Source organism: Botryllus schlosseri, chromosome 4, assembly GCF_051294905.1.
Source record: "Botryllus schlosseri isolate E-star chromosome 4, Bs_hap1, whole genome shotgun sequence".
NCBI classification, from domain to species: domain Eukaryota; kingdom Metazoa; phylum Chordata; class Ascidiacea; order Stolidobranchia; family Styelidae; genus Botryllus; species Botryllus schlosseri.
The window spans coordinates 12,639,539-12,665,903 of record NC_137239.1 but is presented as its reverse complement, the minus strand read 5'-3'; the positions used below and the strand labels follow the sequence as shown (position 1 = coordinate 12,665,903).

Genomic DNA, 26,365 nt, shown 5'->3' with positions numbered 1-26,365 from the left:
CTTCCGCGAATGGATCCACCAAATTCCTTGTCGACATTTAAAGAGAATGCATTATAAGTCAATTATTTTATGTCGTGCTTGTCAGGTCTCAATAGCAATTTAATGTAATTGAAATTGTAATTGAGCAAATTTTTGGCAAATTACAATTACAATTACACAAAATAAAAATGCTTCAATTACAATTACATTACAATTACATTGAAAAATGTAATTAAATACATTCAGCTCAATTACAAATTACAATTGATCCAACTCTGGTCCGAAACAACATTTTTTTCTGCCCCCTTCAGTCCAAAAAAGCACTGAACTTGGGCCCACCATAGAGTAGTCGATGTAACCTGTTGGGGACTTACTATATGCATTTGACTGTGAAATTTTAGGTATGAATTCTGTCAATGATATTAGTACTTCCATATATTAGGCTACTATAAAACGCACCAGCAGATTGCACATCCCGTGATGTCCAACCTTTTATGGTCGCGACCTCATTTCCCACTTGAAAATGTTCCGTGACAATGCTCAAGACTTGATAAGCTGATTACTAAAAAATTCAGCCTGCCCAAACTTACTCACGGCCTAGGAAGCTGATTACTTCCAACATCATCGCTATCCCCAGATAAAGGCGAACGACCCCATGATTTGGAACCACTGTCTGTCACTAATGCATCCAATCGGCCTTGACCTACTTCAAGAATATACCTTTAGCTTATAATTGCGATCACAATCAGACTTATCTCAGTAAATGATGATTATTTATGTTTATTTTGATTGCATTTTTGGCGAGGGTGGTGCCTGGTGCCCATACTAATATCAATGTGCGTTGCATTACCCCGAGCGTGGCTCGAAGAACAATTTTGAATAGCATAAATATGCTGGAAAATAATTTTATTTATGTTGATTTACGAAAAACTTTTGAGCCTGCTTCAAGCCTTCAAAATTCCGGACATTTGGGCATTTAGACATTTAGAAATTCCTCCAGGACGCAGATTTTTCAGTGAGATTCCGCACGTGTCCGGGAAATTCTGGACGTATGGTAACCAATGTTTCCTCTAAGCTGCGCACGTGCGCAAATGCGCAATGCTGAAACGGTCTCAGAAACGGTCACAGAAAATCCAAAGTGATGTTTTTTTAGTCGTTGCGCACTGTTGTCCAATGCACCACACAGGCGCGCAGACACGCGAAAAATTTGATGGAACATTGCCAGGGGCAAATAGTGTTATCAATGAAGTCTGAAACCGAGGTGCAAGTGCGGCCATCAAAGGTAAATATTAATAGTGTATATGATCGGTCAACCGGTGGGGTTCTTATGGGCCCGCTGGCACTGTGCCTCGAAAGTCCTGCTCGCACGGTAACCCTCTTTACCCCCCTCTCGGTCATGATTCGCCATTGTGTCTTATGGACCCTCTCTCTCATCTTAGGGATCGCTCGCACGCGGCTTCGAAAACCCGTGTTCGCACGACCACCCTTTTTGACCCCATTCGCTCGCATGCGGCTATTGTGTCTTGTGGTCACATGGCAACCCTTTCAGGTATAGCACCCGCTCGCACGCGGCTTCGAAACTCGTGTTGGCATGTCGTGCTTTCTGGTATAGGCATCTCTCGTGTGGTGTCTCATGGCTGCGTTGCCAAGTCGTACTTTCAGGTATAGGTTGCGTTGACATGTCGTACTTAGGGCAGGGCACAATGATTCGAGTACTCGAATCTGAATCGAGTAGTAACTTTAATGATTCGAGTCGAGCAGTAAAAGACGATTTTTGCGAGTACTGAAATTATACGGTCCTCGCAACTGAAAGTTAATTTACTGACGAGAATTATAGTTGTGATACTATTTTCCACTGAGGAAGCCTTGAAACCTTGATAGGTCGTGTCTCTGCATACCAGACACAGTACAAAGCTACGAACGTAACTGGAAATAACACATTTCCGAAGTCATGATCATCCCACAACAGTGCTATGAAATCGATATGGTCGAGAAAATACCAAAGTATCTTTAATGCGACAGATAACAGGAATTACGTTCTTTGTGGTGGCATAAAAGGTACATGTTTGGACTTCAACATAGTACATTTTGTTGTGACGTCATAATGAGTGATACTCGATTACTCGACTCGAAGCAAATTACGTGATTCAGAATCGAATGACTTAGGTACTCGATTTTGCCCAGGCCTAGTCGTACTTTGTGTTGAATATGTATCAAGTATATTGATCACGTGATTGATCCTTACTTTATGCGTATATTCCAAATTATTATATATGACCGGTTCGAGTTAATCCTAATGTTTACGGTGAGTGCGACTTCAATATATCGTTATTCTTATGGATGCGGCGACATGTTAACGTATCAGATATAGACGCGACATGATAACGTTGCAGGTATAGGGATCGCTCACACGGTTCTACATGAAGACGTCATAGTTCAGTCGTGACAAATCACCGATCGCATTCTCTATTCTAACTCCAAGTCTTTTCGCGCTGTCTGTTGATTCCTACGTAATCTGAATAATTCCAAATTTCAGTTCGGATTATTCACACCTTCCATACCGCTGTTTCGCACCTACAGAATAGTCTGCTGTTCACAGTCGCAACAAGAATCACAAGTATACACATTTATACATTCATTGTATTTATTACGCTGAAATCAAATTCTTCACAAAAGCACGCACAATCGTATCATTACCTTTTTTATCATCACCAAAATAATTCAAGTATTCCTTGGCTGAAAATCCTTGGGCTCTTTTTATCAAGAATGCTAGAGCACAGAGGTCTCAAGCTCAAATGTGCTCGCGGGTCATTTCCCAGTTTCTGATGACGCCGCGGGCCGCAGCACCAATCTTAGGGATATTCAGTGCATAATGTCAAAGTAGGCCTTATTTGACGGGACCTTGCAGACAGGCATTCTACAAACATCGTGGCAATGTAATTTACTATTGCATTATTCACTCTTGACACGAAAAAAAAAACACATTTTCAAATATTTCAATAAAATTGATTTTGTTCCGGGCATAATTTTTTTAATTAATGAGTTATAGACATCATACGAGAGCATGCCTCATGACATCGTAAAACTGTGGGGTTATAATATTGCAGCTAGTGCACATTTAACGTGCCACAATTCTATGTAAAATTATTTAAAATCTACTGAAGATTGATCTGATATCAGAGCATTTGAGCGGTGTAGCCTAATTCTGGTTTTGATACAGTCGTGATAAGTATCGGCTGTTGTTACTGTCATTACCAAAGTCAAACTAAATCAACGTTAGATTTTGCCTTCGATTTATATTGGAATATATCAATAACCAATAACAACTTAAATATAATCATTATTGAGCCATAGTAACAGCATTGCTTCTTAACCTTTTCAGCGATCGTACCCCTTGTGCTTTCAATAAGATTTCTCAGGCGTTAAACGCGTTTGACCTGACGTCATGCCTCACAAAGAGACAACACAAGTTAGGCTGCACATTTTCATGTAATGACAGGATCTACATGTGCATCAAGCATAATACTAACCGTGTAAAATTAAAAATCATCATGTTATTATATAGACTAAAAAGCTGCTCGTAAGTTTTTAACGTTAGGCCGATATTAGGCCGAAGGGAGTTTACGCTTAAGCGTGCTGGCGATATCTGTAGCAAATCTTCGCAACTTGTCCGTTCTTGACGAACGCAGATGGCTGCTACGACAACAACAGGACTAACGTTAAAAGAAAATTGCGCACTACTCAATACCAATATTCAATACACAGAATATACAGATTTACCGAATATAGATGGAATTTCTCACGCGTATATAGTAATATTCGGGTATATACCCCGTAAGTTACTCGATGTACCAGCATTTGATTGAGGAAATCAACCCTTTACAAGAGTTCAGGACAGCAACAGTGGCCACCATTTCATAGAAGGAAAATGACCTCTATGTCTGTATTTATACCGATTTAAATCATGCCTGTCCACACCATCGAGATTAGTCAAACTGACCCTGACGCATTGCAAACGTTCCATTCAAGCGATTTCCATGCAAACCGAGCCACTTGCACCAAAATGAATTCTTTTTCATATTCTCATTTCAACTAAAATCTGATTGAATATTTGCTACTGCCACCAAGGACGACTCATCTTGTCCTAGAACAGCGGTTCTCAACCGGGGGTCCGCGGACCCCTAGGGGTCCGCGAAGCAATTTCAGGGGGTCCGCGAGACCTCTAAATTTTTAGTATGGTTGATATTCTAATTTTTGTTTTTTTTTTATTTGGGAAAGCATGAGGCAGTTTTGCACAACAACTGCTAAAACCTCATTACTCATATCATTGTAATAATCGTCCGAAATGAACTATCGTAGTGTGGAAATTCATTTCCATTGCCAATTTTCCATTAACCTGTTGATATACAAACATATTGCTGTTTAGAGACGTTTTGTTGGGGTTTGTGGAAAAAATAAAAATATGGAGATAGTAACGTCAATCAGGGTGACTTCGTAATGTCTGCGAAACCTTCTCGATTTGAAGTTGTCAGTCTCATCAAATTAGTGAACAGTCGTTTGAAATGAAAATTTCCAGATTATTTCCCTAATTTGTCCCAATGCAGGGATTGAAACCTCGCCACGAAATCCATTTTATCCTGTGATATACATGACCACTATTTGAACAGCTTCTTGGAGGTACAGAACTTCAATATACAATTGAATAGTATATTCATATTGAAATGAACCCGAATATTTTTGGCTCACACCCGTCATAAATCGGACAATGATATACCTGCTCCTAAAGCTCGGCTATCAGATTTGGCGCATTCTTATTGCGGATGCCCTATCGACAAGGCTGTTTTTTGATGAACAAAGAGTGTTTCGTTGCTATCAAAGTATTACGCTCCAACCCTGAAATTCATATCACCAGCTATATTGGTATGCAGCTTTGTCTTGTTAATGTTCAATTGTCCATGGTCGAAAATGTTTGCTCGTAAATATATATGTAAACCCGAACAGAACACGTAGTTTCATGACAGTCTTTCTCAGGTTGGCAAACTTGGATACATTCTTTGGCGCATAAAATTTGTCTATATACTTTTAGATTAGGATTTTACCTTGACGGCAGAAACTATCTGCGGGCCGGTCAAAATCCCGTCGCGGTCCGAATCCGGCCCGCGGCCTGTTGCCCGTCCCTACGCTAGATGCTGGAATGATATGTTCATAAAATATATGTTTCTTCATTTTGGTGCCATAAATGTTGCGATCACACCAAAAGTATCGTCGGAAGCGTTATGCGTTAATATTGCATTAGCCCCCATCTATTATTGCGGAAATGGTTTTCGGCACTTCTCGTTCATATCAAAACGAAGACCCGGATTTTCAAGACCCGGCCACGTACTTCAAGAAATACAGCAGCAAAATTAGCTTTGAAATAATAAAAGTCTACCAATTTATAGATAAATAGTATGATGTTATTTGCATGAAAAATCAGTATTTTGCTGTTTATCACAAGCCTACAGTTCATATTTGCACAAGACAGATATAAAGGTTGCACCATAATTGAGCTAAATTTGAACTAAAACTTAAGGGGGTCCGCGAGAGTCCTTGACGGCCAAAAGGGGTCCGCGAAGCCAAAAAGGTTGAGAACCACTGTCCTAGAAGGATTGAACTGGAGCCCACGGGCATCGCGTTGGTGATCCCTGGACTACATAGCCATAACGGTGTTAAATGTTTTCGTTAGCGTTACTCTCCTTACCTTATGCAAATGCGTCAAAAAAGCCACTTGTTCGTTCTAGTGTTAAAATCTTCTCAAATCTGTTCTTGTCAAAATGTAATAAAAATCATTCGCGTTCTGCTAGGATGAGTGAAGACAAATACATGATTGTCACCGTATAGTATAGATACATCTTGTGATTTTGCATGTAGTCACCTCCTGGTCAGTGGCGTAGCTGCCACTTGGCTGTCATGGCTTTGCGCCAGGGGCGGCAGGCGCCCAAGGGGGCGGGAAATGAGGCTGTACAGTACACAGCAAGCTAAAAGCAGCGTCTAATTGGTAGTCCTATAGCTGGCGAGCAAACTGGTTTCAATCGAAAGCTAGTGTCGCACTGATTCCGAAAACACACATTAAAATGTGAGCATGGCAATGGAATCACTCCGAAATAGCCGCCCATGCAGATTGTTCCGAACAATCGTATCGCCGCAACGCAATGACCAATTGACCATTATATTGGAAATTGTATCGGGCGATTATTCGGACCAATGCCGACTTTCAGACTTTGACGGCTATTTCGGGGTGGTTCCGTTGCCCTGACCAGCTTTTAAACCAGGGGTCACCAACACGCGGCCCGCGGGCCGCATGCGGCCCGCCTAGTCATATTCTGCGGCCCGCGACCTGATTTGAAATTTCGGAAGAAAGCTAAGAAATCCAATTTGAAATGCTGAAATTGACTACAGTTTCAACATGTTGTTTTTTGTTGTTTCAAAGCAAGCTATTCTCCTGTGCCCAACATCACTATTCGTCACTAGCTAAAACGGTTGTGGTGATGGCAACAGCATTCCATCGCGTGAGAATCTGCTGACATGAATGGGCATATTGCCTTGACTTGCAATGGCCCAAACACTGCCAAAACCGAGACGTTTAGAAATGGCTTAGGGCAGTGGTTATCAAACTGGGAAGCGCGAAAGCATCTGAAGGGGAGGCGGAGATGCGCTCAACTGCAAATTTGTTCGCGCTCCGCGCGATTTAACTCATATTCATAGTCATTGCTCCGTGTATAGTCCGGAATTCATCTTATAGAATTCTCTCATCAACAGTCATAACCTTCCATGCCATCAAACTAGCCGTTGGGATTGCTAGCATTCTGGTTGCATTGAATGATATGACGATTTTTCAGTATCATAAAGAGGGGCGTGTCTAAAAAAGTTCGAGAACGACTGGCTTAGGGCTTCTCTACAAGATCAAGCTTTACGTGGAGATGGTCTTTCAGCTAGTAACGTATCTCGCTGGTCCCAATATCGATTCCTTAGTCGCTGAAAAGCGTTTCCAGGTATCGTGCACAGCTCGCAGTTCAAAATAAAATAAAATTGATGATAATGTTTTTTTTGTTGTATTTGTATTCCTTTAATAAAATATTATTTCTTTTGTGGTCAATATGCCCATCGCCTATGTTAGGTAGCGCACCGTTGTACTGAAGCAGAGTTTTAGACCGTGGCTGCCTATTTCACATCGATATCAAATTCATGCGGCCCGCGGCCTGTACGAAATTTGAAAAGTGGCCCGAGACCCGTTTTGAGTTGGCGACCCCTGTTTTAAACTGTATTTCCGGGATCAGGGAAACAATAGCTTTTGATTATTATCAGTACTGTTAAATTTGAGCGCACTGATGGCCAACCATAGGATTACGAATTATGCTGCTTTTAGCCCGCTCAGCTATATGTATTCAAGTGTCCAGTCCTACGCACGTTTAAGTTGTTAATAATTGTCAACGTTAAAAAGATAGATTGGGCTGAAATTTATACAAGTGTTAATTTAGACTCGATAATGAAACGTGTCAAAGAGAGTGGAGCTTTTTTTTAGAAAGAACAAGAGGGCAAGACAAGCAGAAATAGGGAGCTATGCTAAAATTTGTAGCCTCTTCATGTTCAAATGCTTCTTTAACATTACCAGAGAACGATTCAAATGAAAATCCAAAAAATTACGCTGATCTCTGAAAGATACAGAAAAGATCATATTATCAGTAGAAACTCGAGAAGCAGGGTCTATACCAACCAAAAGTAATAGACCGACCAATGAAATCAGTTATGCATTGCCACTTACATATGAAGACGAACGTAAAAATAACGACTAAGCAGTTGCAGTAGTCAACAATTTCCCTATGATGTGGCGTCTTGGCCTGAAGCAATATAGAACTTCTGAGACGCAGCATATTATTGGTAGTTATTTTTATCGAAAAGATTGATTGAAAATGAAACTGTCGAAATTTGGTGCGATCTACTTAAGGGATCGGCATTTTTAACGAAAGCCATGGACGGCAGCACATGCTGCTACGCCATTGCTCCTGGTAACTGCTAATCGTATGTCATGTTTTTATGTCTACACATTATCCTCAGTAATGGTCACTGTATACAATATTATACTTCCCTGTTTCCAATGCACTCCTGATGTATTAATACGTCTTTTTGACTGTCACACAAGGCGTCGAAATGACCGGAACCGAATAGTTGTCCTGACGTCGCATTCTGCGCCCTATCGTACAGATGCGACCTGCCGAGTAAAATAATGCCTCCGATGAATAAATGACAGTATAAAGTAGGGCTGGACGCAATGATTCGAGTACTAGAATCTGAATCGAGTATTAATTTTAATGATTCGAGTCGAGTAGTAAAAGATAAGTTTTTCGAGTATTGAAATTATGCGCTTTTCGCCACTGAAAGTTAACTTATCAACAAGAATTAAATTTACAATACTATTTTACACTGTGGTAGCCTTGAAACCTTGATTATCCGTATCGTAGCATACAAACATAGTATAAAGCTAAGAGCGTTACTAGAAATAGCATATTTACGAAGTCTTGATCATCCCACATTGTCACAAAGTGCAATGAAATCAGTATGGTCGAAAAATATACCAAAGTAACTTTAATGTAATGGATAACAGGCATTATATTCTTTGTGGTGGCATGAAAGGTACATATTTGAACTTTGACATATTACATTCTTTTATGACGTCATGATGAGTGGTACTCGAATACTCGACTCCACTCGAAGGATAATGCGTGATTCAGAATCGAATCAGTCAGGTACTCGATTTTGCCCAGCCCTAGTATAGGGTCGTGTGCGTCTGGCCCATGGCGTTTTCTTCAAGTTTGGCCTGTTATGAGTGATCACGTCCATTAATATTTAAGTATTTACAATATGTACAGAGAGTTGAGAAATACAACGGGCTGAACAAAGTAATCAATATCAATGGCTCCACCAGACGCTAACCGACGAGAATGTTATGAATAGTGTTCACCGTGTGACACAAACTATGAACATTGAGCATGTCTTAAGATTGCTGTTATTGCTTTGGTCATTTTACACCAGGCGATTGCTAACCATCATGATTCCTGATTTGCTGACTTTTATCCGAGCCCATTATGGTTTTCGGCTTTTGTATAACACCGTCTGCGCCAAAGATGTTACACATACGGCCAGCCAGCCGGGATACAATTCAGAGAGAATGAAAAAGTTCTTGTGTAATCCAGCACATTTCTGTACATCTGTTAACACTAGAACTACCGGAACTTCGAACTACCTAGAACTACCATGTGACTTTTTTGACGCATGTTGAATCTTCTTCGATTAAATGCATTTACCGGAGCTAAAAATCAGCACAAATCTCAACAAACGGCATCAGGAACCATTGTTTAGTGCGCTCACAGCTACTTGCAATGTTTTACATACACCTTAGGTCAACACTTATAAAACAAATCGCCGTTTTTTGGTGTAACCTACAAGTGTTGCTCTGGTGCGCATTTGGTATTTGAGCACGTTCTTTAAAAATTTAGAGTAGGTTCCAGATCCGCTTTAGCCACATCATCATTATTGGTTATTGCTGACATATCATAAAGCTTATCAGATAAGATTTGCATAATTCAATTTTGCAACTAATCCTCGATTTGCATATTTTTAGAGTATCGGCATTTTGGCAAGTAGACGATCATTCACATTCTAAGAAAACATGCACGGACCATCGTCGACTTGTTGGTACCCTCATAGAATACTGCCTTGCAACCTGACCAATAATATCCCCCTGGTTTTGTTTCGTTATAACATTTAACCGTCACTGGTTTCTTGTTTGTGTTGTTTCTGAAGGAAACAGTTAGGCTATACCTCAGGTTGCAGTGAACTCAATATATATGTGTACAAATTCGATCTCTACACTGGCATCTCGCCGTTACGCTTATCAACAAGATGATAGCTTTGAAAAGTGTGGCTACATGAAGCTGCCTGTGTTCCTTCTGGTCCTGGGTAGCTTCAAGCAACTTTTGACAATAGTGTCAACTAGGACTTCGTTTGCTTCTCCAAGCGTATACAGCCACATTCACGTAACATTGTTTCGAGATGGATTACATCAGACTCTTCACATTACTATATGCTTGGCAAATGTATAGATTACCCTGGTCTACACAAAATTTCAGGTTTGGGTTTTGACAATTGATTTTGGCTAATTTTGGGGCGCTGAATCCGGAAATGGCCTCAGATTTTCTCCATCACATCACGTTTTTGAGATATGAATATCCCTAATTTTTTTGAAAAATTCAATTTTTGACCCCCCTCTGTTGTCAAAACAAGGAATTCTGATGCAATAAACACTGTTTTACCTGCAATAATCTAGCTTTAATTAGCAAACAAGCATTCTATGTTAGATTCATACAAATTTGAGTTGTCTTTATTAAAGTTTTATGCCCCGGAATTAAAACTAGGCGTGCAAAAAAGCAACCATAATAAAAATAAATGCAACATTATGCTGACGAACATGTGGATAGGACAGTAGCAAGGTATTATCCGAATTACAGCCTAGAGATCACACAATATGCACATAGACATTCCAATGTAGTGCAGAAATTCTGGAGGCAGGGACTTGGGCAGGACCAGTTCAGAAACAGTAAAAAAGAGCTTTCATAAAATATGAAGTCTTCACTTATAAGCTTAAAAATTCTCTGTTGAGGGACTTTCTTTTACGAACAGCATCTGGAATTTTTCTTTTCCAACTCCATCAATAGTCGGCTATCATACGAAAATCCTGGTACAGGTGGCAACTGTGTCCTTGTCCTTGCTCGTACCGGATTTTTACTGGTGTGGGAAATAAATGAATCCATAAATCCCACCGACCTTGAAAACGTGCCTCCATAATTTTAATTTCTTGGCTGAAACGTTCACCGTGTTCTTCACTAACTTTCCCAAGGTTTTATACAATTGAATAGTATATTCATATTAAAATGAACCCGAATATTTTCGGCTGACACTCGTCAGGGGTAATCGTCAGCAACTAGTAGAGAATTCGAAAGAACAGCGTATATCAACAATCGTAACACATATACGCTGTTCTTTCGAATTCTCTACTAGTTGCTGACGATTACCCCTGACGAGTGTCAGCCGAAAATATTCGGGTTCATTTTAATATGAATATACTATTCAATTGTATATTGAAGTTCTGTACCTCAAAGAAGCTGTCCAAGGTTTTATCTAAACTCATCCGCATGGCTCTTCAAATCGTTAACTTTGATGCTAATTCTGCATCCCAGATCTTCATAACAAATCAGTAGCTCCCTTGAGAGATCTTTATAATTTTCTGCTTTTTTGTTTCCCCAAAAACAGCACTGAAAGCATTCCAAGCTCTGGCCTCGAATGGCAACATTGATTATATACAAGATTTTAATCCTCTAACAATTGCCTAATTTGAGGTCCATTGAAAATCCCAGTTCTTTCGTCTCTTCACTGAGACCAGAAAAATCATAACATATATCCTTTAAAACACCCCCCTTCACAATCTCAATCTTTTACTTATTCTTTCATGAGACCAAGTTTTATGTGAAGAGGAGGCAAGAGGATCTTTTTTATATCAACAAACTGATCACGTATGATATTGTTGTCTCCAGGCGTCAAGGTGAGCCTTGGAGGCCACTCATCTTTGTTCCAGTGGTGATCCTTGACCCTGCTGTCCCGGTAGCATAGGAAACATGGGTATTCGGTGTAGCTCCAGAAAAAAGTTCACCATTTTCAAATCTAGACAGATGAGCCAGCCATGGTCATGCTACTACAACTTTTCGAGAACGGTTTTGATGTTCTGATAATCTTCTTTCATTGTTAATTGCGATAAAATGTCACGCTCGTACCAGCTTTGTTAGTTGCTCTTTTGCCTGCTTATTTTTTATTCCAAGGCATGAAATTTTAATAAATACAACGCAAATTTGTTTGAATATAATATAGAATGCTTGTTTGCTAACTAAAGCTGGATTATTGCAGATAAAACATTGTTTATTGCATCAGATTTCCATGTTTTAAAAACAGGGGGGGTCAAATTTGATTCTTTCTTCAAATTAGGGATATTTCATATCTCAAAAACGTGATGTGATGGAGAAAATCTGAGGCCATTTTTGGAATCAGCTCCCCAAAATTAGCCAAGATCAGTTGTCAAAACCCAAACCTGAAAAAAAGTTGAAATTTGTAGACCAGTGTTATGGAAGAGGTGTCCTGTCCTATCCTTGCCGAAATATGAGACGCCCTTGTACAGATACTTGGTAGCAGCAGCGTCCACCATCTGAGATTTTACCCCAATTATTTGCTGGCATTTCGACCATGTAATGAACGAAAACCATATTATCTTTATCGAATCCACACCTTTTTTTACTCCTTATGTCAATGGAAAGATCATGACTTCCGTAAATCTGTTCTTCGAGAGGGCCTGACTAAAAATAATGCACCCATGCCCTCAGTCCTCATATGCATTCAATTCACTAGATTCAGCTCACTCTCCCCCTGAAGATCCATCTCGTAGACCGGAGCAAAGACCCTTTGCCCTTGTACAACCCTAGTATATTAGTATGGACAATACAGATGTCGGCTTGGTCTAATGGTACATTTCAAATTTCATGTCCTGTAACACGCTGAGCTTCAGAAATATAATATTGCAGAGCTTTGGTGACTTGGAACGAGGAAGATCCAGGGCCTTCTATTACGAGGGATGTTGTTGCTAACACAGTTAGACCGAGTCGATATTAACAAAGTTCTGTTGTTACAAACGGCTTTTCTGCGTTTATCAGATACATAACCACTTTCAAGAATATGAAACTGCGATGCCTGAAGGCAGAAAAAGTGTAATGCGTCAAAAAAGCCACTCGGTAGTTCTAGGTAGTTCTGTGTATAACTTTTTTTATTTGTACTAGATGATTGATGAAAATCATGGGTAAGGTGGCCTAGATAAAATAAATAAAAGTCAAGAAGTTTCAGCCGAACAGTGTAAGATTTGACTGAATGCCAGCTCTTCAAAAATGAAAATGCGTCAAAAAAGCCACTTGATCGTTCTAGTGTTAATTAGGCATGTGTCACACTATAACTGACCAACCAATAATTACAAGTCTTTGACATCGAAACCGAATTCGTAGAAGGTAGAAAAAAAACTAAAGTTCAGAGTAAGGAAATGGAGTACAAGTATAGCATATTAAGTACTCTTGTATGTACACCCACCACTGCCTGATTCGGTTCAAGTGGTTGTACTGTACACACAAAGCTACATGCATAAAGTGAACATATGGTCTGCGTTAGCTATATTCTATGTTGTCCAATAAATATATGATGCTCCTGAAGCCACGTCAAACAAATGTTAGAAATATTGGTGGTGAGTCATCCGTTATACCTTTATTCCGGTTCTCTTTTCGCTCTGGTCTAAACTATCTCTTAACAATCCTTACAAGCCCTCCTATTGGTTTATGTATTCTTCATTCTGATATTTCAGACCTGAATAAAAGTTTATGCTATTCCCAAATTGAGCAAGGTACGTATGATATTTAACGCATCATTTGCTGAAATATTTTCAAGATAGCTTCATATGAATTCGCAAAAATATTCTGTGATGATATTTCGTGTGGAGAATATATGTCAATTGTTCATTCTTGTTTATGGTTCCCTACGACTTATATATTTGGATTTGGATGACTGACCGTGATTCTAATGTGCTTCCGTGAGTAGTAATTGCTGCGTTAGTGGTTCTAGTGATCTAGTTGGTTTATATGGATGCATCGAAATGGAAAAATATTGATAACCGATGGCATTCCAACTGACGTTCATGAATATTGTAATTAATAGATTTGAAAAGCCTACAAATACTCGAAAACTATGATTTTATTTATGTTTAATTTTAGATATCGCGAACAATACGGAAAAAATCGAGGGGCTGAAAAGATTTGCAAACATTGTGCCAAGAAGTAAGTCAAAGTATCTGAATTCATATTTTAAGATATGTCAAATTTTCAAATGAGACAATTCAGTAAATAGCGATCAGTTATTGGTACCGTCGTTTAATATGGGTGTATGGTGTGACGACTGTTCCACAGATGGACACGGAGTGCAAGGCGATTGCAGATTTTATATCCAACGAAATTCTGAACCTTAATTTGAAATACGCACTTGTTTGGTCACAGATCTTCATGTTTCTTGTGACATTGTTCAAGATTGGCTCTATAGTAAATACTAATATAATTTATATAGGCAATATATTTTATTAGGCAATGCTGAGCTCACTCGAGTCAGGTTTTTCAAATGACTTGATTTGAGACCGGTCATCATACCGTAAAATGTCCAGCCGCATTGAGAGTTTACCTCGTCATCACTAATATTCGTTTTTACTTACGGAATTCCTTTTCCATTTACCTTTTCGAAATGGGTAATTCCATCAACAGCGGGACCATATTCATAACCATATTTAGCGGTTATATTATTTGCTTCCACTGGAGACACTTACTATGCATATAATATACACACGTGACTAGCTGAGGTTCAGCAAAGTTTAATATATGTATAATGTATCATATACATCTGAATCCATGTTGGTCTATGTCAGGGGTCGCCAACTCAAAATTGGTTGCAGGTCACTTTTCAAATTTGTAGAGGCTGCGGGTCGCATGATCACAATATCGAGACGAAATAGAATATATATATTTACGTTACAACGAACAACACATTCATATTCGCAATTTCGCGAATAGGAATTCGCGTTGCAATATTCAAATTCTGTACCACAAGGAACCTATTTAAATACTTTTACGTTAGTACAACGCTCTGCTCTCTATCATTGGCGACGGGCATAGTTGGCACAAAAGAGGTAATATTTTATAAAAGAAATACAAATACGTCTAAAAATGTCACGATCATTATTTTCTTTTCAATTTGAATCATGAGCTATTCAGGACACCTGACATCACTTCTCAACGACTGATGAATCGATATTGGGGCTAGCGATACACGGTGTTAGCTCAATTGCTATCGCCTTGTTAATGTGGATCATGTGGGGAAGTCCCAAGCCTTTTTCTAATCGTCTTGGTCTTGGCAGTGTTTGGTCCATTTCCCTGAAGGCAATATGCCCATTCACATCAGTTGTTTATTAATCTATGCTGCTAGCAACGCCGAAGTCGTTTCAGCCAGTGAGGAATGGTGATGTTGGGAGGAATAGCTCATGATGAAACAACAACAGCAATATTTTGAAACGGAAATCAAATTTGGAATGCAATAAAGTATGAAGCCAGTCATCGCAACTATAAGCGCTCAGTGAATACAGAAGATACCGGTCCCTCGCACGATGTGATAGTTGGTTAATTGAATGTCTGTCCGCCCACGCTAATCTCGCATGTTTCAGCACATGCGTAAGGAAGTCGGATTAACAGCATTAACAAAACTATTTCATTCTCAGAACTTCGGGACATCAAACAGCGCTTGAATGAAATAGAGGCAACGACACAGTCAGGTATGTCATAATATTCCATCGCCTCAATTAGTGAATGATTCTGTTGATTGGGGTTGAAGAATGGGAAAAATAACTGAAGTTCGCTCTTGGATTAGTTACTGCTGAATATTCGGAGAATATTAGAAGCAATCTATCGCGATTTTTGAGATGTATATTACAAACAATTTGCAATTATGTAACTTTGCATATCTATTATGACCCGTAGTGCGCAAATGAGACGTCAGAATGCCCTGGTCGAGAAGGGGTCAAGGTTACGTCGCTGTCAATGACTGACATATCAGATTCTCCAAGGCAAATACAATGAACGAAAGTTTAAGGATTTACCCTTTCTTAGTAAAATGTTTCACGTTTGTGTTTCAAGTATTAATATATGGTGTATTTTGGGCGTATATCATCTGAGTTACGGCTCATCGAAATATCAGTGACACCATTAGAGTTCGTTTAGGTGAGAGACATAGTTTGAGTGACAAAATAGTTTTTTTAGGGTCACATTGAAAATTGTTGTTTCAGTAATCTCTAATGCAAAGGTTCTTAAAGTGGGGTCTTTTGGGGGTTCGCGAGACAATTATTTTGGACAGAAAATCACCTTCCAAAAATTTGAACGGTCCAGAAAAAAAAAATTAGACAACTCATTTTTAAACAAAGCTTGATGGTGGCCGACATTATATCGTTGATCCACATAGCGTAGAATAATTTGGAGCAGAATTATTCAATTTGAAATTTTAACTGGTCTTCTCGCTTTTTAGTGTCACTATGCACTCAGGGAAATAGCTGTAACCGAATCGTCCTGATGTAAGCCCCGCGTGGTGTAAATGCGTCCCGAGGAGGAAAATGATGCTCCACGAGTTGAAATGCGAATTGAAAAGGATTTTCCTTTAGCTTAGTCTGGTACACGTGAACGATTCCAATATCTTTGAAGTAGCGGAAAAACAGCATGCTTCACTGGAGCATTTATTAATATTGACGAAATTGATTCCTTGACTCTAAATAAACTCCGCACTCCACGTTACTAGAAAACAACTGCAAACCGATTTTCATACCACTGGTTTGTGCTTACTACGACGATAGATACAAATAAAGAAGTGGTGCGTTTGCCGTCTGCTATTTCCGCTTATTCGTGAATCGTGAATCTCGCAATATCGTTTGTGAATCAGATGTATGAAGAATAGTGATGAAATTACCCGTTAGAGAGGTCTGAAGGATCCGTCACCCAGAGATTTGGTTACTCGCCAAGTGAGGGCTAAGACCACCGTTTTCTTGGGTTGAATGTGAATTTGAACCGGTTGAATGTGATTCACAATATTGCAATTGCGTCCTCACAAACGCAACGGAACATAGCCGAGTGGTCGAAAGAAATCGGCTACACCTGTCTCGTTAAAGCCGTAAAATGAAACATGTTGTTTTGTGTTGATTTTGAAAGGGACCGTGAGTCATTTAAAACGATGCCAATAGAGCGTTTCGTGAATGTGTTGAAAAGTGCAATGGTTGTTATTCTTTTCTAGCTTGCGCAACACCTATCGTAATCTAAAGTATGTGCGGAAACCCAAATTTTCGCCGATTCGTAAAAATAAAATCTACCACCACACATATCTAACTGAACATCTGTTTAAAACATGTTTTTTTCTCAAGCCATGACCAGTCATGGATAGTCAATTGTGACGTCATAGTGGATAGCTCATTTGACGAAATATTACGTACAGTAGCTGTGTAACTGACTATTTCGAGGGTTCCAACCATTCCATATCGTCGGCTATATCGGCTGGTACTTGTCCGTGGGCTCATACAGCATGTTTTGGGAAAGTATTTACACAATTATGGCATAATTATGCAACTTGAAAAAACACATATTTTTTAAAGGCATTTGTTCGAAACACTGTTTAAAACATGTTTTAAACAAAATGTTTCAAACAAACATTTGTTTTAAATGCAAAACTAGTGGCGAGAGTATAGTGGTACGTTTCACAGCTCCAACACCAGAGGTCGATCTATGTCAGAGGTCTCAAACTCAAATGTGCTCGCGGGCCATTTCCCAGTTTTTGATGACGCCGCGGGCCGCAGCACCAATCTTAGGGATATTCAATGTATAATTTCAAAGTAGGCCTTATTTGACGGGACCTTGCAGACAGGCATTCTACAAACATCGTGGCAATGTAATTTACTATTGCATTATTCACTCTTGACACGAAAAAAAAAACACATTTTCAAATATTTCAATAAAATTGATTTTGTTCCGGGCATAATTTTTTCAATTAATGAGTTATTGACATCATACGAGAGCATGCCTCATGACATCGTAAAACTGTCGGGTTATAATATTGCAGCTAGTGCACATTTAACGTGCCACAATTCTATGTAAAATATTTTAAAATCTACTGAAGATTGATCTGATATCAGAGCATTGAGCGGTGTAGCCTAATCCTGGTTTTGATGCAGTCGTGATAAGTATCGGCTGTTGTTACTGTCATTACCAAAGTCAAACTAAATCAACGTTAGACTTTGCCTTCGATTTATATTGGAATATATCAATAACCAATAACAACATTAATATAATCATTATTGAGCCATAGTAACAGCATTGCTTCTTAACCTTTTTAGCGATCGTACCCCTTGTGCTTTCAATAAGATTTCTCGTAGCCCTTGTTCATTTACATCACAGTTTCTGATGGTACCATATATTAAAATCAGAAATCCCATTCACTTCAAATCGCGCGTAGCGCGGGGACTATTTTCCAGTTGTATCAAATGGCCAAGAAAATATTCCTCAGCATATAGGTCTAATTCCACAATGCATCTCGTACACCCTGATGTGGTGCACCCGATGGAGTCAACGGCCCCTGGTTAAGAACCACTGGAATCGAAATGTCCAATCGGCGAAGAATTCATTGGTGTTACAGCTGTAGAGCGTACTACTACCTTACACGCCCACGATAATAACATGGATAGCGAGCACAAACAACACCTAGCATATATTCAACTATACGTCACGGGGGTCACAGAATACCAATGGCTGCTATACTGACCTGATTAGATAGCTATGTACCCCACCCAACGCAAGCTACAACCTATTGATATATTACTATTCCCCATGACAGTATCATAGATTGTTGCGTCCGTAAGATTACCAACCAAGTCACCGTTCCGAGTCGCAAGTCCTTCTCTGATTTTGACGTTTGACCCGACTCAACTCCAGTCATTTTAATTTAATCACCCAGTCAATCCGAGATCGAGTAACGAAAAGGTCGCATCAAACCAAATCACAATTTTCAGACACGAATCATCAACGGGTCATGTCTTTTCATTATAAACTTATAATGAGACGTGATAAGCCGATCTTTCATAGCATGGTAGCTTTTAAAATAGATGTGATAGTGAAGTTTGTTGATATTTCGGTTATTTTATAGTAGTTTTAGCGTGAACTTTAAGTTCTTATATCTAAAAAAGATATGCGGCACTTGAATATATTGGTGAATACTTGAAATTCCAAAATGCCGTCACGGGCCGCACAAAATGGTCTCGCGGGCCGCGTGTTTGAGACCTCTGATCTAAGTCGACTCCGGAGCTCCTACCCAAGTGTTGGAGGTTTTCTAGTCCAGGGGTGGGCAACCTGCAGCCGTAGAAGGAATTTTGTGCGGCTGTGGACTTATAATTCAATTAGTGTGTGTTGGCGGCCGTCGACATTAAAATTGACTTTTTGAATTGACTCCCGGATTTTTGAGAAGTTAATTAAACTTATTTGATCTTGAAATTTTCTTCGCGGAAGGCGCACTTTAATGCGACTTCATTTTTCGATTTCAATATATCAACTCCCTTTGCAATTTGATCCCCAGAGTACAGCTGTGAATAGCGCAGGAAAATGATGCACCCTATATATAAATACTTATCTGGAATAGTGTGCTACTCACGAAAGAAATTTGTTTCTGGTACGTTTGGGAGATTCCAAAAGCTTGCCACTATCCTGACAATCTTGATAGGAGGTCAAGAAATAACAGTATGCATGAAAGAATCTAATAAAAATTGGTCCACCCGAATATACATCATCATTTTTAACTTGCCCTAAATTTTCGAAAACACTCCCTTCATCAACTCTACCGATGAATCTGGCCACAAGGGCTGAGAAACAATAAATCTTTGATAGTAATATGTGAAACTTCTAATATTAATGACGAAATTCATTCGTCAATCTGAAATAACTTTCGCTCTCAGCGTTACCATAACCACTCCCAGTAACTATTCATTACATGATCATTAGCCATTTCGATACGTATAGTAAGACGATATGAAAAAGTAGATTGAACCGGAGTCCACCGGAAATGGACATGGACAGTTTAACATGGATATTTGGTGTCGAGTCAGCTCATTGCGATTATGTCTTAGAAATGCGGTAGTAGGGTACATAAGTAATTGAAATTCGACCGTGAATAGCAATAAGGTTGGCTACCCCTGATCTAGTCCTTCCCACCACGTGATCCGCGTACCGTTGTCTTGAAAAGACTAGATTACCAAGTAGCTTACGGTAGATCTTATATTATCTTATTATTATAAAGGGTAAGTGATTAGCGCTATTGCAAACTTGAGTGTTTTCTTAACGCAATGTAGACTATGTTGTACAATGATAAGCAGAGAACAATTTTTATGAATAGTCAAGTATGGTAAAGTACTATAGTCCTATCCAGCATCCTGTCCAGCATCCCAAATTATGGTTGAAAGTTTAAAAAATGTATTGTCTTCCAATTACGTACACGTTATGCAACAATATTGTTATTGAGTGAAAATTTTTAGTTGTATTCTCCAGCGTATGTTAATTTTATTTATAAATTGCATTGTTATTAATGCTGCTCAGTGAATATGTTCATCTTGGAAACTGAGAAAGTGGCGGTTAGGTAATATATTATCTATTTGTCGTCATGAGTCGAAGCAATGTTGAACATGATACATTTTTACCTCTATTTAATCCCCTCTTCACGTTCATTGAATACCCTAAGACAGTGGTTCTCAAACTATTTTAGGCACGCTTCCCTTTATGATAGTGAAAACTTTCGACCCACCAACCCTATCATGATATTACAAAATCTTAAAAGAGCAACGATAATGCTAGCAATCCCAACGGATGGTTTGTTGGCATGGAAGGTTATGGCTGATGATGAGAGAATTCTGTACTATCAAAGTCGGGCAATACACAGTGCCATAAGTATAATATCATAATATCGTGGTAATTCTTTTAACTTTCTTTTAAATTCTTTTAACTTCGGCTTCGCGTCCCTCTTCAGATGCAGTTCGAGAACCACTGCACTGAAATGTATATGGCATAGTACAATGTATATTGTCTCGGTCGCTGCCTTCCGAGCAGTGTGCAGCTGTAATAGCCTTGATGTTGAGCGAAGCTTGCGGTTTTTCTGAAATTCGCCCTCCCTTGACCGAGTGTTTCGTATTTTTGTCATAATTAAAATCCTTAATCTCGGTGACATGCTTCGCAAAAACTGAAAACAGAGGTCTGCCACTAACTCCAGTATACAAATATTTAGTGCTCTAACCTTCCTTGAATTTCAGCTTTTGACTTACTTTTTTGACATGCCCGTTCAGCCTAAACATGCCCGTTCAGTCATTATGAGTGATATATATGATGAGTCATATAACAATATCGAGCACCGATTGCCTTGTTTTACGAATTAGAGATTTGGAAACGCCTCACGTAACAATATCCTATAATGCGTAATGCGACAATGGCAACAAAGAAGGTTTGACATAAACTATATGGAAAGTGTGTCCTTTATTGCTACTCATACTTTGCCACATTGCCTTTATTCTGAATTTTGATTATGCATGCGAGGTACGTTGGCAGCGTAATCTTGGCCTATTAATGAACAGGCTTTAAAGTCGACGAATTTCCTGTTTAGTTGATACAGCCTATGGTTTTAGTCCACGCGTTAACATTCAAAAAGCAGGTTTTATGTTACGAATTCCAAGCAACCTTTAGCGGGCCGCACAGAATTGCGTCAAGGGTTGCACTTAGCTCAGGTCAGCTATACAAGTAGATAACTCGAAAGGGCATGCATTATTAAAAAGTTTGAAAACCCCAGTGGTGACAGTGACGCGTCGGGAGTAAGAGGGAGAATACAATGGGAAACACAGTTGTGGTTTGCATAGATCAGTGGTTCCCAACCTGGGGGGGGGGGCGTGAAAGCTCGGAAGAGGGCGCGAAGAAGTGGTCAATTGAAAAAAAATCGTGCTTTGCGTGATTTACCTCCAACCTACGCTCTATATATACACCTAATTTCATATTTTTTAATTCTCTAATCAACAGTTACAACTTTCAATGCCATCATAAAATCTGTTGAAGTTGCTAGCATCCCCATTGGATTTCGTGATATGTCGATAAGGGGGGCGCTAAAATTTTCACTAGCATAAAGGGGGGGGGGGCGTGTTAAAAAAGGTTGGGAACCACTGGAATAGATGCTCACTGGCTCCGAAGCTGCGACATCGTTATTTCAGACGGCATTATTGCGTTCCAATTCCAAATTTGGTCACAATGAAAAATTCGGGGCTGGTTTTAAGGGGTTCCAGGGCTAGAGGCAGGGTAAAATTGATATTTTCGTAATCAGTAATGAATTAATACCCGTTTTGGTGCTCGGCAATTCAGTTCAAATATTGCCGAAATTGTCTTTGGTCGAATGGAAAGAATGAACGCATTGAGCCGTTCGATTTGGTTGTCTCCACACCATTGTAGAACACTATTATTATAATAATAACGGTTGTTTTTCGCGAATTATATTGCGATTTTCGAACTAAATTAACACAAAGATATGCATCGCTTTTTGTTGGGAGATTGATTACTATTCATTGGAGCTACAATATTCTTACATGTTCAGGGGTAATCGAAGTGGATGAAGTTCGACACAACATGATGTCAGAGAGGGCGGTTGTATCTAGCTGTGAGTCGGCAGGTTGCCATACTGTCACTCCCACTTACGAGATGCCGGACCGATATATAGATGAACTTATCGCAAGATCTTCCTCGTGCAAACAGTTTATCAAGGTAATTCACTCCTGATGACAAGGGAAGTTCGTTTATGCGATCCAGCAATTGTGTAAAAGACCTCCGTCTGAAGTTGATCACACAGAATACAGCAACTGCTGCAAATACCTTATTATGCGTCCAATCGCCGAAGCGGCTGGGTTGGGTAGAAAAGTGACAGATACAAGACGATACATCACTACAAGTGTCACAGGTGCAGTGCCGAGCCCAGCTGCCACACTTGTTTCAGTAGAATGATCGGTCAGCAAAAAATAATCAAATCTTGACTTCAAATGTGGACCTTAGTTTTGTGCGAAATTATTTATCATCGATTCATCATAATAAATTTAATAAAGGATGTAACAGGATCATATTCCAACCTCATATTCATTTGCAAACAATCAAGCATATCCTTCACTAGTGAGTTCTCATACAATGGAGTAATCGACTATAGGAACGGTACCGAGTACGACAAAATTTCCAGTTTTTCTTTTACATTACTATGTACGGAAGTAGTTACGGTTGATTGGACTGACTATGTTGAATGAGCCATTGACGCTATAAACGTCCCAATTTATTTGGTCCTTCGCACAAGACTCTTGATTCAATTATTTCGTCAAGTATCTGTATAAACATAAGTTAAATAATCCTGTAGCTATACAGCGGCCGCGTCGGCAATGACTGCATAATATGCTGTGCATGTTGTTACTTGATTTGAGCCGGTATACGGGGATTTGTCAATGTAATAGTTTTTGACTTCGCAGACCTGGTCATCGGCATTGTTTCAGATGTAGTACTGTAGTATTCATAAATCAATACCGATATGCAGGGTTGTAACCAAGTCACATGGTTCCGAGTCACGAGTCAATCTGACTTTTGTGGTTTTGACTCGAGTCGAGTCGAGTCATTTTCAATTCATCAACGACTCGAGTCCGAGTCCAAGTCACCGTTTTAAGGGTCAAGTCCGAGTCATAGTGTTATGACTCGAGTCGAGTCCAAGTCACAGTATTGAAGTCATGTTCAACTTATGTTTTCAATCCTGCTTGGGTGATATCGAATTCCTTGCTCATAGTCTTGGCACAAGTTTATTTAGTTAGGCAGATAACAGACAGTTCGTGGCCTCATATACCGATGCTACAGATAGACGAGACAGGCCGCCAATACGATAACGTTACTAATCTTAGAACTTTAAATCAAATATCTGTCTTGTCAGTCTGATATATCACAAATATAAGCATTCAGTTTTTATTACGAGCACATCGACGACCACTCACAAATAGCTTATAGAGAATTAACGAATTCACATCTACATACTATCTGATAGAGGACCTACGAATTCACGTCTAGCTAGATACAAGGTGGTAAAGAATCAACAGATAAACGCTTATGTAGAGGTACAGTTTTGCTTTCACATCATATCAGGTGGTTGACCAGAAAAAAAGGTCAACTTTCCTGCTCAGCTGCCGAAATAGTCGCCGGAGCGTTACTTTGATGCTGATTTACTGTTGTCTTAGTCTAATTTGCCCTACATTTACCAAAAAAATTCTCAAAAATGAGGACAGAATCTCAAAAAAGAGGACACTTCTTAAAATTCTTAGATTATCTAAAATACCTTAAATTTGGCTTAATTCCAACCAGTAGAAAGCAATGCTAAGAGAAAATATTTTGGATTAATTACAAATAGAGACTTTCGAAATATACCGGCTACCTCATGATATTGTTAGATTGTGTAAAAATATGATTCATAGAAAATTTGGCTCAATTCCAACTAGAAGAAGCGGAGTTATTAGAGTGGAATATTTTGGATATGAAAAAATAGTCGACTTACTGCTAGTATGTAATTATATTATATGAAATCATTTCTCACTAAAAGTACTCCATGTATTTTCAAATCCAAAATGTTCTCCTCTCATTTCATTGATTCCACCTTTTCAAATTAGGCCAGATTCAGTGTTCTTTTTATGCAACGTAGCAATTTTATCAAGTAGCCACCCAGTAGAATAAAAAAGAAGGTATTTTTGATTGGCCCTATTGTACAAATATCACACAACATTAGCCATTCATTATTATCACGTGCACAATGCACATACCTAACAAAACGTCAAACGGTCGGAGGGTATTGTGACAGACAGCAGATCAAATCAATGAGTTACACTTGAAAAATACTAAAGTGGAAAGGAGATTCTCATATATGTTGAGGCAGCATGGCCTTACAATAATCCACATCCACTGGATACACGTTCCTCTGGTGCATTAGATGCAGGAATTGAAAAGCAATTTTGAACCGCACTGAAGATTAGATACTCATCCATTCTAGTCGGCCAAAAATGCAAAGAATCATCGCCTTCATATCTACACATGAGCTTATCAGTCTCTTCCAAGTAGGCTACTTGACCATCTGAGTCAATTCTTTGGCTCTAATTGGACTTTGCTTCGATTGTTTGCTTGTATAATTGAAATGTCTTGAGTACTTTGATGGCGGAGGATCTATTACCTCTTCATCACTGGATGATTTTGTACAATGCATTGCTCTTTGCTACTATGTACCATTGTCTTTTGTTTTTACGGCGGCGCATATCTGATATCAGACGAGTGCAACGAAAGCAGTGGTGACAAATAGCGATGTCAACAGAATTCGTCACATGCGTTGATCTAACCATTGTGATTCGCAACTTTCTTCACCTTCAAGTCACATAAAATAAGCCGAGTCAATGACTTGAGTCGAGTCATGCGTAATGACTCGAGTACAAGTCGAGTCAATCCTAACATTGACTCGAGTCGAGTCGAGTCATTTTCCCATTTCAAGAAAATGACTCGAGTCAAGTCGAGTCACAAAAAATCGTGACTCGAGTCATTACAACCCTGCCAATATGTCGCGAGGCTCGTTGCAGCGTTCCTTTGGGTCCGCGGACTAGTTCGCGGACCCAAGGTACTTTTTTATTGAAACAACAAAAAACCACGACAATGCTTGTCGTACAGTACATCAAAGTCGACTTTCCGAGAACGGTCCACAACAACGGGATGTCACATATCACGATCTGCTAGGGCAGTGTTTCTTCATCTGGGCGCCTGCGCCACCATTGAGCGATTTGGATTTTTCAGGCAGCGGAAAAGCACAGGGGGTGATGTGGGGGCGCTTGGCTCAGGGGCGGTACGGGGGTGCTGAAGATTAAAAGCGTCGCAGTCGAGATTATATAGTAGTACAACAGTTCTATATATCTCTAGTTCCCATTGCAAATTAGCTTTCGACAAAATCGCGCAAATATCGAAAAATTTCGTCGCGCTAGTCGCGAAATATAGGCCAATGATGTTTGCAACATCTTTCCATGAATGAAGTGGTTAATCATAATTCACGCAAAAATAACAATGCGTATTTTTAGATCGCCAATTCCCAGTTGAAATACACCCGCCACGCGAGGTATTTATTAGGGATGGTGTGAACGTGAGGTTCACGTTCGCGTTCTGTGTGTGAACCGCTGAAATTTACAGGTTCACGTTCACAAAGAAACCTTGGTAGGTTCTGCACTGTGAATCTTTCTCATATATTACAATTTTCACTTCATTATAGCATCTTTGGTTGAAATTTATAGCATATCAACTGCGAGCCATTCTATGCATGGCACTTGCAGCATAAAAAAATCAACACTAAACGAGCATGCACCTTGACAATTTCAAAAACTTTACTTGCTTTGTTACAAAAGTTTGCTCCAAATATCCAGCTTTCTGTTTGAGAATATTTACTAACTCTCTGCTGTGAGCTTGACCAGCAATCACATAACATCAAGAGCTAAATACACTACAAGTAGTCAGCGAATGATGCTTATTCAACCAATCAATGAATTTGATATCGTTGTCTGATGTAAAAATAATCTAGCAGGCGTACGGGG

The 26,365-nt window shown here is 39.4% G+C and overlaps 1 protein-coding gene across 1 annotated transcript in view; it reads left to right on the top strand.

Moving 5' to 3' along the window:
- Positions 1-26,365, top strand: part of LOC145438136 (uncharacterized) — a 146,095-nt gene that overhangs the window by 108,208 nt on the left and 11,522 nt on the right. Inside the window, exons 45-48 of the mRNA XM_080315509.1 lie at positions 13,463-13,501; positions 13,869-13,931; positions 15,413-15,466; positions 22,333-22,499. Of these exons, the coding sequence (XP_080171635.1) occupies positions 13,463-13,501; positions 13,869-13,931; positions 15,413-15,466; positions 22,333-22,499 (323 nt within the window). The remainder of the gene's footprint in view (positions 1-13,462; positions 13,502-13,868; positions 13,932-15,412; positions 15,467-22,332; positions 22,500-26,365) is intronic.